Genomic DNA, 14,948 nt, shown 5'->3' on the forward strand with positions numbered 1-14,948 from the left:
AAGGATCTCATGAAGCAAAGACATTAATGACAGTTGTCCCAAAGGAGTGAACATTCGGTACCAGCTCTGCAGTTTACTAAGTATTCATACCAGTGCAGACACAAAAAAGAATTAAAAAAAAAAAAAAAATCCGGACCAAAACAAGGCCAAAATGGAAAGAAAACCATGACCGCAAGTTAACTTTTTCCACAATAAAGTTACCATGTGTTTTTATTTTTTGTAATGGCACTTCTGTCAATAAAGATTAATGCATATATAAAAACAACTTACTTACAATACATTTGCATAAAGATGGCTCCAAAAATCCAGTGCCTTTGAGATTGGAGATCCTTCTAACAAGATGAGGGCACTCTTCCTGCAAACCTGAACAGTTTTAATTAGTCTTGCACTTAGCCAATTAGACACTTTGTACTGTATATTTTAGGAGCATTATGTTAAGTGTCTGCAGCAGATGTCAAAAGCCGAAGAAGCCTCAATGTTGAGTATAGATAACATTAAGCAAGGGTAAATGGTTTGAATGACTTTGAGTGCACACCTGTGTATCCAGTCGGCTTCCAGATATCTGCAAAGGTACTTCTAAAAACACATCTTACTTTTAACTTCCCACATCTTACCAAAACCGAAGATCCCCCCACAAAACTGAAGCTGTACACAAGATAAACAAGTGCAAATTAACTTTCCTTCAAAATCTTAAAGCAATTAGCGTTCTTGTCTTGTCTGTGGCGCTGTGGCTTGGTTGGTAATAGAGCCTGAATACTGTATAGTCTTATTGTGGGACAGTGAGCTGCAGTGAGCACAGCTTTGTAATAATTGTTACTGATAAATGGGCCTTTCGCCTTCTATGCCAGGGGAGAGATTCACCCTAATTTTCTAAGCCACTGACAGCTGAACAAATGTAAAAAGAAATGGGGGGGGAGAAAATAAAGATTATACTGTTATTGGAGCATAGCGAGTAGGAAGACATTTTGGCTCTAGTTTCTTCAAAGATAACATCCTCCTAAAAAGCCAGGATTTGTTACTTTGCTTTGGTAGATACTCAACTTTGGACCCAAACCAAGCTGTCAAACTTCACTTAAAAAATATTGCACATGATCAAAAAAAAACAAAACACATATTCAGAATGTTTTATTGGACATGGTTGTAAACATGATCATTTTGTACTATAGACCTAGTCCTGATTGTGACTAAACAATTACTTAACCAGCACGACACCAGAACAAATCTATCACTGTTGTGGGGGGAAAAAAGCCTTATAGACCTTTTGTTTACCAACATAACATGAAATGAGAGATTTTGCGTCGACTTATTGAATTCCTGACTGTTCCAGCAATGTCTGCTGCTGCTGTGTCTTATTGCCAGTGGCTAGTCACAGAGGTGGCTTGAACTACATGATTTGACTTTATAAATAGACCAAAGAAAATGGCTGCAGGCGTGCATTGATCAATTGGGGCTGCAGTGTTGTGGTCTGTGTGGACAGCCAGGCTGATATGACACACTGCTTAGAGGCAGACATCAGGCCATCTAGCTTTGTGCAATCCATATAAAGCACAAAACGCACAATAATTTCCCCTATAAACTCAAAACGAAGCATGCATTTTCCTCCTCAAGCTGTCTATTCTCATAGCTGTGTGATAGTTAGTCATGCACAAGGATTTGAGGGGGCACATTTTCCAGCTGTGTCTGGCTAGATGGAAATTCAACTCAGTCTGACTCAGAAGAACAAGCTGTCTTTTTGCTTGCTTCTTTTTATTGAATCAAAGCAGTATTATAAAGAATGTACTGTTTTTTTTCCCTCAGCAAGGTAAAGGACAATAGATCTAGAGCTTATTGTACTGCTCAGCACGTCCTTTCTCTTAAAGTATACACTGTGCATTGCCAAATGCCAGAATTTCAGAAGTATGGGACAAAAGTCACAAATACTTCAGCTTTACTCAGTTACCATTGATGTAATACTGTACATAAATGAATATTGATTGTTTTGTATATATAGGGCTGCTCCATATATAATAATAATAATAATAATAATAATAATAATAATAATAATAATACTACATAAGGGGACACATGATTATTATTATTATCACCAAATTATCAACAAATGTAAAATGATAATGAATCTAAAGTCAAATACATCTTTTTTGTGCATATTTTACAAATGTGCAGAGGAAATCAAATAAATCATTGACATTTCTTCATGATGAGGATTAGCCTTGTTTTGCTCCGTGGCATCAATGATAGTGAATTGGAGACTGAGAGGCTTTGGAAGCTGTGGAGATGGGGCAGGGATTTTTGCGCATTTCTGAAACGGCAGGAAAAAAGACAGACAGGAACTTTATCTAATCGTTGACCTAACATTTCAAATTCACAGACCTAAACTTCAACCCTTGAATTGCATTTGTGTGTGATTCATGTAAAAACTAAATGGGACCTTTTAGTAAAATCAGCATTAAAAGAACAGCAAATTAATTGTTAAGGCAAATATCTTGACACTCTTGAGAAGCCAATGTTCTGTTCTCTTTAGCTGAACTTTATTAACCAATAGTAGTTGCTTCAGTAGTCAGTGAGAAAATTGTGTCCTCTTTGTATTTATTCAAATCCCTAGTGTCCAGAGCGGGACCCCTTCACTTTGGGCCGGTAAGGCGATCTGATAATGCCGACTTTGTGTTTCTCCTCGCTGAGCTCATCACTTCTGTGCTATTGATTGTTGCTGTAACCAAAGAGGCTTGTAGGGAGTCGCCTGCATGCGATTAACAACGCTCCGATGGACCACAGAAACAGATTATGAATGAAAAAGAATAGGGCAGCAATATGCAATCACAACCAAAATCGCAATTGAAGTGGACGCAATTAGCGAATCACAAATGCTGCTGTTATTTAGGCGTCGTAATCACATACTGAATGAATTAATTGCGCCCCTCTATGTCAACGACTAGACCTAAACTCTATCCAAGCGTAAACCAGCTTTTAACCAGGAGAAAGAACTCCACAATCAGCACAAACTGGAGCTCCCGCCCTCTCCTGCTTGTTTGTTTATTGTGAGATGGACCTTGGATGTAACAAGTGAAGCATTGCAAATATTGAAAACAGGCAGCGCTTACTCATCTGTGCTCCCCGTACACCACTAAGGCAATGCTGTCATTGGCCACAGTAAAATGGTGTCAATTAGGTTTACAAGGTAGTACAAAAAAACAAACTAAAGTCTCCATTATTATGTGTAAAATCTGCTTCCAGATATTTCAGTTTTCTCTCAAGTATTAAGCTTCTGGAAGTTGCATATACATTTATCTTTGGTTACGATCAATTTGCCGCTATGTTCTACATTTCTGAAGACAAACCAAGGATCGCTGTGATCATTTGTCCTTGTTAATAGCAATAGATCGTCCAATAATTGCCCAGTGCTGGTGATGACATCATTGCATTGCATTAGTGCCAGAAGTGGAGATAAATGCCAAGAGATCCCAATGGCCGGACATTATATATATATTTATGTATCCATTGATCAGAGCTAGACTTCAGACCACACCATCCATCTTGGCTCTTTTACCCCCTCACACCTTCACGCCCGCCTCCTCCTTCCAGCGCTGAAATATTGTCCACCGCGCAACAACCCCATAATGCCTCAAGGCTGGAGAAATGGTCTGTATCCAAAGTCTGTATCATGTTGCATCCAAAAATATAGAGGAAATGCAAAAAAAAACAAGAAGATTGCAATAATGTAATAACTTGGTTAAGACTCTGTTACTGTATGTATACTTAACATTAAGCTTTTGTTTACTTTGATCATGTGTCCGTTTTTTCAGTTATTCAGGTCTAACAACACATTTAGTGGTTTGCTATTTTACAGTAAGTTCATTTTATTCCAATGATCACGTATTTATGATACATTTTGCCGCTCTCTACAGGACTGTATTTTGTGGCCGTGCTAAGCGCCAGTGACAAATCATCCGGGGCAGATACAGTTAAAGATATGCAGCCATTGTTTCCCGATATTGATGCAGAGGCTTGTAGTTATGCGGCGCAGCAGGGACAGTGGGTTCTTTACTGATCTGTGCTGTTCCACTTAACAGTATAATGATGGATGGCCACAGTTGTGATGCAAGCATGTCAATAGTGTTCTGTTTTACAGTTTGATCCTTAAAGTAGCACCTATGGATTCAATGCAGAGTTTAGAAATTTGCTAAACAGCAAATTACTATATTTAGACCAAAAACACCCTAGCCCCATACTTAACAACCATTAACTTGTATAAGGAAGGAATCTACGACTACAGCTATAGCGGAGTGGCTGCTGCCAACAGAGGTTAATTTGGCAAACTAAAAACTTTACCTTAAGTTATTTGTTTTTCAGATCAATCATCCAGAAGGCAGTATTAATTCCTTAACACAAGAAAAATGTCCTGTCTCCATGATCATTGGGTCTCATTATGAATAAAAACCTGCTAAACAAGTAGTTGTGTCCTCTACAAACATGTTCTCAACTATGCACTGTACTGTACATGTATTTATTTGTGAGTGTAGCGGCTCATTTCAGTTTTCTGTGTGTTAGTGCCTCTGAAGTCATTTGCTTTGAGTCTAATCCCAATTGCAATACGTAGAAATTGCCTTCTTTTCCTACTTAACAACATGAAACGCTACTAAGTACATTTATTCTCACTCAGAACATGCTGCACATCACATGATCTTGTGATGGTCTTTTTCTGAACCGTAACCAAACAAGACTTGAATGTGATCCATCAGTGGAAACTCCCAGTTAATGTGTGAGGTACACCCAATGCAACGTTTGTCACTATGGAAACAATCACGTGACCCAGAATTCAAGCGTGTAAGTGTAAGTGTAAGGTTGTTTTAACACTGCGCTAACACTAGTTTTGTGCTAAGTCTGACGATTAAAGCGGGGAAACCAAGTGCTGGGGAAGAAGGCACATTGACACAACAGGAGTGAGATGAGTGGGCTGTTAATGAGAGGGAGGGGTCAGAGCCAGTTCTGCACCATTGTGGTCCTATGTACACAAAAAAGTACGCACAAAATACACACCAAACTGCCGTTCAGCAAAGTTCGGCACAAAAGCTGAGCAGGGTGTACAGGACAGCTCTGTAGAGGCTCCCAGTGTAATATCGAGCTGCATGGAGCAGACAGAATGAGCAAAACATGGTCTTAACAAAGTCCATACATGTGCAACTGAACCAGGCCGAAAACAGGATCGTTCAGATTTCTACTATACCAGTTCTGAACTGGATTGAAAGTAGAGTAACTTCATAGAGCAGAAAAAGTTGTCAAAAGGAGATGTAGCCCGTCATGGTTTGTGTTACTGTGCAGCTCATAAGAAAAACCTGCCCTGCAATTTATCAAGATCAACAAAACCGAAGTCCAGCCCTGATTGTTAGAAAGTTGAAATAAAAACAATAAGTAATGGATTGATTGAAAAAGTATGTATGTTTTCAGTCTTTCTAAATTGACCTATCAGAGTATCAATAACGTTCCTTGTCACCTTGTGTATCCAATGCTCACGTCCATTGATAGAATTTGAAGTTGCGTCTACTTTTTACTGTATGAAGCTGACACGTCTTGTGAAACGGTGAAATGTGAAATGTTTTATAGTAATTTCTGTACTGTATACTGATCGATCACAGTAGTAAGGCTTCTACCAACCAGGTGAAATGTGAAGCCCATGAATGCTGTAACAAGCTTCATCCTCCCCCCTTCGTTTCTCATGCACGGTGTAGTTTGAATAAAATTATGTTTGTTCAACTGTCCCAGCCAGAGGCAAGCTGTTATGCCTTTTATATTTGCTTCCCATAAAGACGTTTGTTTTTGACTTGGCCCATAGCGCTCACACAGACTGCCAAACTGTCATCTGTAGACATGTGACCAACTCTGCAGTACTCTCAATAAAAGAAGTTTCATTAGTAGTAGTAAAGGATGTATAAAAAAAAACCACATCTATTTGAATTTAATTTCAGTAGAAAGGTCTTTGAGTCACCATTAAACTGCAGTATCCGGATGGTGAACTCAGGCAGCACATTGCAGACAGTTGCATTAGACTTCCCGTATACGTATTTCTGATGTGGTCTCCACCCCCGGAATAGTGCAAACAAGTAAAAAGATGCTGACTCTATCTGTCCTCGCTCTTCCTCTGTAACTTTTTGAAAAAAAAATAATACCTGTGTGGCTCCTGTCCAGCACCTGTTCAGTGCAGTGTGGTGCAGAGCTCTGGCCTCCCCTCTTTCTAAAAATAACGCCTGGGCAGGACAGTGTAACCCGCAGCAAGCAGTGAAACAAGGGCGCTGAGGAAATTGGTTGGTTGTGTGTTCTATCAGAACGAGGAGAATGTAGCTTGTTGACTCTCATATTTGCTGCCTGCTTCAGTTTGTCATGGTTGTGTACAAAATGCTGGGATATATATTTAGCCATGATTCATACACAGCAGATTGTGCTGGACGCGGCATGCTTTTGGAGCCAAAGACACACTTGGGTTTGCTCTCAGCTCTATTCCACAGTGCAAATAAATGTCCAGGTAGAGGCTTTTTCTCTTATTAGATTTCTTATATTAGCTTTGCATTTTAGTGCACCCCAGGGCGTATTTTATAACATACTGTGCATTCAATGCTCTGGTAAAAATGTAGAATACAATATTGTTCTTTCGAACCAATTTGATGTACATGTCAAGTAATATGTGCACAAAGCATGACAACAGGTTTTACACTGTAGAGATTTGCAATGTTACTATTCACCCAGAAGGAGCATTTTAGGATAACAGTAACTTGTTTACCTTAATAAATCCTGTCTGTAGTCCCTCTGGGGGTAATACAAGTGTTAATGGGATGCTTGAGGGGTCTTTCATCTCCCCTGGTGTCTCTGGCCAGAAAACCACAATTGCAACATGACTGGTTCCAGGTAGGAGGCACCAATACACACTAATAGAATCACAAAGAAGAAGCTAACAGGCTAACGGGCAAAGCTAACTGCAGGCTAGCGCCACTTAAACAGTATTTACAGCCAAGTTTGAGTGAAAAAAAAATTCTCCATTGCGTAATTGGTTGTGCAATATCCCTCTTTCCCTTTGTTTTTTCTGTCAGCATAGTATTTACTCTCACGGACAATTCATGAGTAAAAAGCTATGACACCTGCAGTGGCGTTTATGGCCTCTAGGGGCATGAGTTACTTAGTTTAACTTTAAAGAGGGGGTATTATGCTTTTTTCAGCCACATAGCACCAGTCTATAGCACACTACAATGATGACGAAACCTTCTGTTGGTCTGTCAATGCAGTAAATTAGAATAACTGCCTTTTATAAAATTGCTCTTTCAAAATGGCGGTAGCAAATGACTTGAAATAGGCCTCTGTCTCTTTAAGAACCTCTGACCCTTTCCGACACGCCCCCTCCACACGCTGTCTGTGGCATAACAACACTCCGCTCGTTGTCTCCACAGTATTGAAACTACGATCGGTGCATTTTAATTTTTATTGTTGGAAAGGAGCTACTGTTTATCACTTTGTGAACAATGGCCACACAGGATATTATTTGGAGACGAACCTTCCACACCGGACGCTTGGAAGGGGCTCTTGCCTGAAAAATAACTGCTGTTTGGAGGCTCTCTCTGTGCATCTGCCATGCCCTATGGATCTCTAACTATACCCCCATGGACGACACCAGGATCTGCAGGAGCCCATAAGATTCAAAAGACGGACATTATCTGTGCAGGTGGACAATGGTTATTCGAGGTTACCCGTTAGCTTGTTATAATCGACTACAGCTCATTGTTGATGAAAAGTCTGTAATAAACCACAAATGTGTAAAGCCAGGCTCATTGTATGATCATCGTAAAGGCTGCTTCGAGTAGTTGCCTGCTTTATTGACGTTATTTGTGCATAATATGCTGCCTGTTTTCAATGAATGTTGTGAAGGTGAAGGTTGTTAGCTTGTCCTAGTGCCTTAGCTCCGGGAGAAAACCACTCGGCTACGACTCACTGTAGATGAAATGTGAGCAATAAACTACGAAATCAACAAGCCCGGCTCAGTGTGTGATCATCATAAAGGCTGCTTCAAGCAGTTGCCTGTTTTAGTGACGTTTTCAATGCATAATATGCTGCTTGTATTCAGTGAATTTTCCCGTTAGCTTGTCGCGGCTAGCTTGTTAGCTCCGGGAGAAAACCACTCGACTATGACCCATTGTAGTAAATGTGAGCAATAAACTTCCAAATCAACAAGCCAGGCTCCGTGTGTCATCATTGTTCAACGGTTCTTTATGTGTGTGGTGGTTTTATTGACTTTATGTGTGCATATTTCTAGTTTTCACGTGATGACTCGAGGTTTAGCTTAGCATTAGCTTTCTCCGGAGGCTCTGTGCATCATCAAGGCCCAGCGCAGAACCAGACACTGAAATAAGTGTTCTTGTCACCGGTTTTAATCCTGGGTGTTTCGGTAACAGAAACACTGATGTATGTCTTTGTAAAAGTCTGCTGTGGCTCCGGTTCACAACACATGAAGCTAATCCTCCATGATGACTCTGTTTACATCTTAGGACTAGACACTGCGGGGAGGGGGTTCTGCTGAGGAGCAGTGGTTGGTTACTCGGCTGGTGACGAAAGGTCGGAGGCGTATCCTGGAGGTTCGAGGCGTTCCATGAAGGAATCAGGCGTTTTATCCCTAAAATGGCCGCCATCAGAGTTTCTACAGATTACTCGAAAATACGTGAATGTGCCAAGGCAACACTTCAGGCATGGTTTTAATGAGGGAATGACTTAATAACATGATGTAAAGCTTGAAAAAGTCCATTTTGCATAATACCCCCCCTTTAAGCAAATTTCCTTAAAGATCATATTTTCTGTTTTCCCTATACCTTTACCCTTATTATGTTAACAAAAATGCCAAGAACAATCTGGACATTTAACTGTATACAGGGTAAGACTTTTTAGCATTGACAAACCTTTTCAGGTTTTTATCTTCAAAATGATGCCGGCAGCCTGTCTCACTAGTTTGACAGATTCCATTGTTAAGCAGCAGATCGTCAAGCTCCTGTTGTCGTGCATTTTTGTATTCACTTCCTCCTGTTCAAACTCCGGTGCCCTCATTGTCACGCATTTTTCTTTAAGTCAGTCAGGGATGCGTGACTTCTTGTGACTCAGGGTGTCCCAGATTGATCAGAGTCGCCTTTGTTCGACAAATGAACCAAATGACCGATGTTAAAAAAAAAAAAGTAAAAGAACAGTAGCCCTTTTTTTTCACAGGTTAATGTTCAAAAGCACATTACATTATTTGCTTTGAATTGCCTCAGTTTTGCATGTAACGCTCAAACCACTGTTCACTTTCTATGATTCTACCGTTTTTCTATAAAAGCTCTTGCGAAATTAAAGTGTTCATCTGCTTCCTGCGAGAGGTGAACAGGTGAAGTAATAACACTGATTATCTCTTCATCTTGACACATAGTGGGTGTTATATGTTAGGCAGCAAGCGGGCATTTTGTCCTTGAATTGGAATGATTACGGGTCCTCGGAGCATCACAGAAAACCTCTGTTTTTGTGTGTTGTTTTCCACATACAACGGTCAAGATTGATTATATATAAAAATGTAAAGTAAAGTAATACAAAAGTAAAAAGGAAAGATAACTCATCCACACCCCATCCCCTCTCTACAAGAAACCAAAAATGCATACAGTATAACAGATCAAACCAAATTTTAGTCACATCCAGTGTGAGAGTCAAAATGTAAAAAAATAGAATCCATGCAAATCTGAAAAAAATACTTTTCAGTCCAGTTAGTGGAAAACAACTGAATTAAGTATCTTTTCGCTTGTGCTGTAAGATAAAACAAAATATTTGAACCGTCTGTCCACATGCAGGGACCAATATTTATTAAAACTTGTCCAAGTAAAAGGTGACTCATTAGAGAAGTGAAGCTTGATTTGCTTAAGAAATTCACGCTGGTTGTGAAAGGTGTTGGGATATGTAGTCCCTCATTTTGTTGCAAAAGCCATGCTTGATTGGTGTATATTGAATGGGCTGCCTAACAAACAGTGCGCACTGGGGCCAACAGATGTTCGCAGCCTCCTGCAGCGACGGATGAAACCATAGCCTTTATGTGAAGATGCCCAGTGCTGCTGTGTGTCTGGAGTGTGAACACAATGGCCGTCCCTTGTGCCACTATCCATGTGAGGTTTAATTTTAGCCCCATCACTGCCTCCCCATGAGCCGGCTCCCCTGCAGCTGCTAATGCATTGGTCTTGCTCTTTCTGCTGTCTCTTTATTGTTCACTGAAACAATCAGTCTAGATTTAAAGGATGTTATTAAAAATGTTTTTTTAAATGTTTTGATTTTTCTTTGTTTGTTAATCGTGGGACCCCAATGTTTACTAGTGCATGTTGGAATCATTGACTGATACAATAGATATTTCTTTTTATCTTAAATCCTGTTTCCAGTACAGTGCTGTATGCAAATCCAAGCAACACCTCCACTTTTTATTGCTCAGGTCAGATTACATGCCACCAACCAGAAAAAAAAGAAAAACCTAGAGGATTACATTTAATAACACGGATTCATTTAGGGTGTATGGCCGCTTGTATAGTAGCAATCATGCACAATCCTTAGCTTCTATTTGTATGAAAGTAATCATCCTTCCAACGTTTTAATTTAGATACTGAATAATTGATTTGGCACACGCACACAGTTTATGCAACAATGCTTTTTCTCAATGTGGCCCTTATCCGAAGTCATTGCCAGTGCTACAGGTTTTTTTTTGTGAATAAGCTTTGCTGGGAAACTGTTTGATTTGGGGTTCTGAGTGAAGTAGTCAGGTTTAAAAATGCCACAAAAAGTGTCCCAAATGAGACATAGGTGGAGGAAGTTCCTAAATAATTTCTACTTTGATTTACATTGGCTCTTAGTCGTACAGAAATGTTCCAATGTAGTAGACTGGACTGGTTTAAGTTGACATCCCTTTCTGGAGAGGCTTCTTCTCACAATTTTTTTGTTTTTTTTGTTTTTTGTTTTTTATGAGATAATGAATATGTATTGTAGTACAGGTTTAGAAACAAGAAACAAGTATAGTTCAGGTGTCGATATAGTGAGTATATTACTGGTGTTGAAAAAATGGCAAGTCTTTAGCTAATCAATTATTAATGACAGATAATTATCGGTGTGTACTGTACTTCTAAATGGACAGTCCCATGCTTAAATTGGCCATGCTATACTTTTTTTTCCTTTAACAAATGTATTTATTTGGTAGGGACAGCACATGTTAATGAACACGCATGGGTCTCATGTACTGTAAACACGCCACACCGCTTGTAGCCAACTTTTTTTCTGTTTTATTTTAAATCTAGCCAACAAAAGCATAATTACAACAGTGAAGGACGTATAAAGTACTTATTAGTTACAGAAGTGAAGGAAACATGGAATATAAAACTGTACATAAGCATAGGATAAGAATGCAAACCAATTAAAACTAACCAACACAAACTAAAAAAAAAGGATCTCATCTCTGAGTGGTACAGTAATAGTCAATACTGCTTTTTAATGTGGTGTTTAAACCCCACATATTTCATCACAGCCCCATTCTTCTATTCTATTTACTCGGCCAATATTTACACCTGAAGCAGTTCCCATAGCTTTACCCACCCTCTCACTGTGTGCCAGCAGTCCTGCGCTCCACAAATAGCATTAGCCGTGTATGACTCACCATTGGAGCCTGATCAGAAAGGCACAAATAACAGGCCCCATTACTCATGTGCAACACCTACCATCCAGCAGCATTTAGCCGAGGTGTTGAGGTGTCCAAGTTAGCACAAAGGGAAACAAGATAAGCCCCTGTCTGGGAGTGCATCATGGTCTAAAATAGAGCACCATAGATTTTAAGGAAGAACTTAAAACCAATGTGCAGAAACCGGGTTGAATGGTGTAATAGGGGATGTTTCGATCCTGTAGTTTATTTTGAATCAAAATCATGCTTAACAAATTCAAACATGCAAGGTGGGTTGAAGTAAGATACACCTGGTGAGAATAGTGTCTCTTTTGTAACTAATATATCCAATATATTCAATTTTGACGCATGAAATTCCTCATACTATGTTTAAATAGAAACATTAAAGGTGCATCGTGTGACCCCTCAGTGGCGCCTTTATTTTGCATCACAGTGGCCTCTATGACACTGTAGGATGAATTGTTTTTTAGGGTTTCTGGTAGGTTTTCTGAATTAAATGTAGGCGTAACCATGGAGATGGTTCCATAAGCAGAGAAACCAGAACCACAAACCAGAAACCTTAAAAAACAATCGGTCCTGTAGTGGCATAGAGGCCACTGTGATGGAAAGCAAAGGTGCTATCTTCGCTGTACCTTTAAATAATAAAATTAATCTATTTATGGCTAAATATGTAAATACGTTTTGCATGGATCCCTTTAAAATGAGGTCTGCCTTACTTATGTACTACTTACTTACTTACGTTCTATAGTCAGAGGTCTGACGCCTCACTGTGGTATCTCTGTGTCTCCCTTGAGCATGCTTGCACTTTCATCTCACAATCTTCGGCTTGTGTCTTTTATCTCATCACTGTAGTATTCACTCCACTCGCTCATCCCAGCCCCCATCTTATCCTACTTATTCTGCCAACTACACTGACTGCTTTACAGGACCACATGCCTTTCCTTCATTTCATTAAAAAAATGTTGTTTTACTGTATTTACACAGCCACATGGCTTTACAAACCAATGTGTGTAGAACCTTTTTTCTGGTTGGTTCTTAGGTCTACTCGGCTCTACTTGTTTTGCATTTACTCGGCTTGCACACATTTCCACCTGCGCCTCAGTTTATTATATTATACACAGAGACCAACACATGCTTTAGCCACAGTTTTCTTACTTCATCTTTTTAAGGCTTTTTTTCCTGCCATCTTTGGCTTGGCACTTTCTAAATAACTTCATTTCTCCCTTAAACAGTCTACAGCATTAACTTCACATGCAGACTGCCCTTGACAAAAATCTTTGCTCAAAATTTTGGTCAACTTAAATTTGAACCATTGAAAAACTTAACACTGTTACTGTTTTGGTATTGTTCAGTGTTTTGGATTGTGGCACAAGGACCCCACCTCTTTTGTTGTGCTGAGCGGGGTAGAATTAGCTAGTGGAGAGGGTCCACTGCAGTCAGTCTCAAAGTCAGAGTCTCATTGTAGTGTTTAAAGCTAGTTATTCACGCTGAACAATTGGGTTTCAATGTACATCTGAACTAGAGAGACTGGGGACAATATTTTGCAGTTATAATCTGCAATCTAAATAATTGCAGTATTGTTCTATCTGCCAGATTGTATTTGTTCCCTTCAAAGAAAGAAAGAAAATAATGAAGATTAAAAAAATCCATGTATGGGCCAAAAGTCAAAAAGAAAAAAGCCCTCAAACCGTCGTCACACGAGCTGCAGAAAGACGAAAGAATATTCTGAAATATTTCATCTTTATCTAATTACTTGCTCTTACGTATCAAGTCTCCAATGACCCCACATTTCTAAATGTGAATATGAGCAGACCATAGATACATAAAGAGTGACAGATAGAAAATTGAAACTATGGGGGGAAAAAACAGTTGTATCCCTTTAAATACCTGTCTTTTCACTTGTACCGCTTCTCCAGCAACATTCCCAACCACCCAACCAGCATGTCGCACTTCCCCCCTCCCCTCTCTTCGCTCTCCCTCTCCTCTCCATTCCCGTCAACAGCTTCCCAACTGTATCCATCTTCCGAGGCGTGATGGAGGTCAGCTCTCTGTCTCAGGCAAGGTGAACTACTTTAAGCCCGTGTCATTGCTCTGCTCAGCAGTGGCGGCGGGCTCGAATAAGCAGGCACGGTACAGAGAGGAGGAGAGATAGTGAAGGGGACAGTATGTGAGGCAGTGTGCGCGCCATCGGGAGACAGAGGAGAGAGAGGTCCGATGAGAAAGTGTCTTGGAGAGCTGACATTCGCTGGCTGCCTGGCTGGCTCACTCACCGTTGACGAATGAGCTGTCTACCCACAGGGCTGCGGGGATACAGCAGCTTGTGTGAGGGGGAGAGAGGAACATGAATGTTATGCGTACCTTTCCTCGCTTGCTTTCAGATACCGGCCAGAAGAAGACCCCTGAGAAGAAGGATGGGAGGCGCATGTCATTCCAGAGACCCAAAGGCACAATCGAATATTCTGTGAGTACCATGCTTCACTCCATTAACTTCATGTGTAAAGTAGCACTGTTTGTTATTGCCATGTCTTTTTGCTTCACTGCTGCTATTACTGCCACGGCTGTTGCTGGTGTCTGTTTGGTACTAGCCCGATGTAGCGCTTGTGTTTACGTGTCGAGAGGCGAGCCGTGTGAGTCCATGCGTTTCGCTCATTAGTGATGGGGGATTTTGTGGATTTCTAAAACACGTGTATCTATCGGTGACTGTTTACAAAGGCAGGACTGTGCGTGCGTACTGATTGCATGCAGCTGATAAGGCTGTCAGGGGATATATGCCTATTTTGCATCCTGATGTATAGAGAAAGATTGCAGCCCAAACAGGATCACTGCTTCATAGACTAAAAGCAAGCAACTAGCCGTCTGCATGTTTGTCTTTCCATGTCTCCCTCAAAAATTGGCAAAGCATTCCAGCACAGAGCGCGCTGTACTCACGAATGACCTTCCAAGTGTGTTTTCATTTCTATTGATTTAGCTGTTGTGTAGGAGAAAGGGAGGGGGGAGTTGAGGGGGGAACAGTGAGGAGGAGAGAGAATGCGGGTGAGAGCTCTCCGGTTCCCTGGCGTGAACTGAAAATGGAGCTTGTGTCTTTTACTGTGCTTTGGCCCGTTTGTTCTTCAAATGACCCTCAAATCCAGGACTGCTTTTTCCCCTTGCCTCCCTCTGCGTGGCAACAGTGAAGAGTGCTGGCTGGTGTCTGCTATGAAATAGACCTCTCAATGTTTGGATCCCAAATATCCACCTCTTCTTCATTTTGGAC

At 40.5% G+C, this 14,948-nt stretch overlaps 1 protein-coding gene across 4 annotated transcripts in view; it reads left to right on the top strand.

Moving 5' to 3' along the window:
* oxr1a (oxidation resistance 1a) overlaps positions 1-14,948 on the top strand; it is a 143,848-nt gene that overhangs the window by 83,553 nt on the left and 45,347 nt on the right. For all 4 annotated transcript variants that reach the window (XM_079561756.1, XM_079561759.1, XM_079561757.1 and 1 more), the window contains one exon: positions 14,074-14,156. In XM_079561756.1, coding sequence (XP_079417882.1) covers positions 14,074-14,156 — 83 coding nt within the window. The remainder of the gene's footprint in view (positions 1-14,073; positions 14,157-14,948) is intronic.

This window comes from Gobius niger (genome assembly GCF_951799975.1).
Source record: "Gobius niger genome assembly, chromosome: 8".
NCBI lineage: Eukaryota > Metazoa > Chordata > Actinopteri > Gobiiformes > Gobiidae > Gobius > Gobius niger.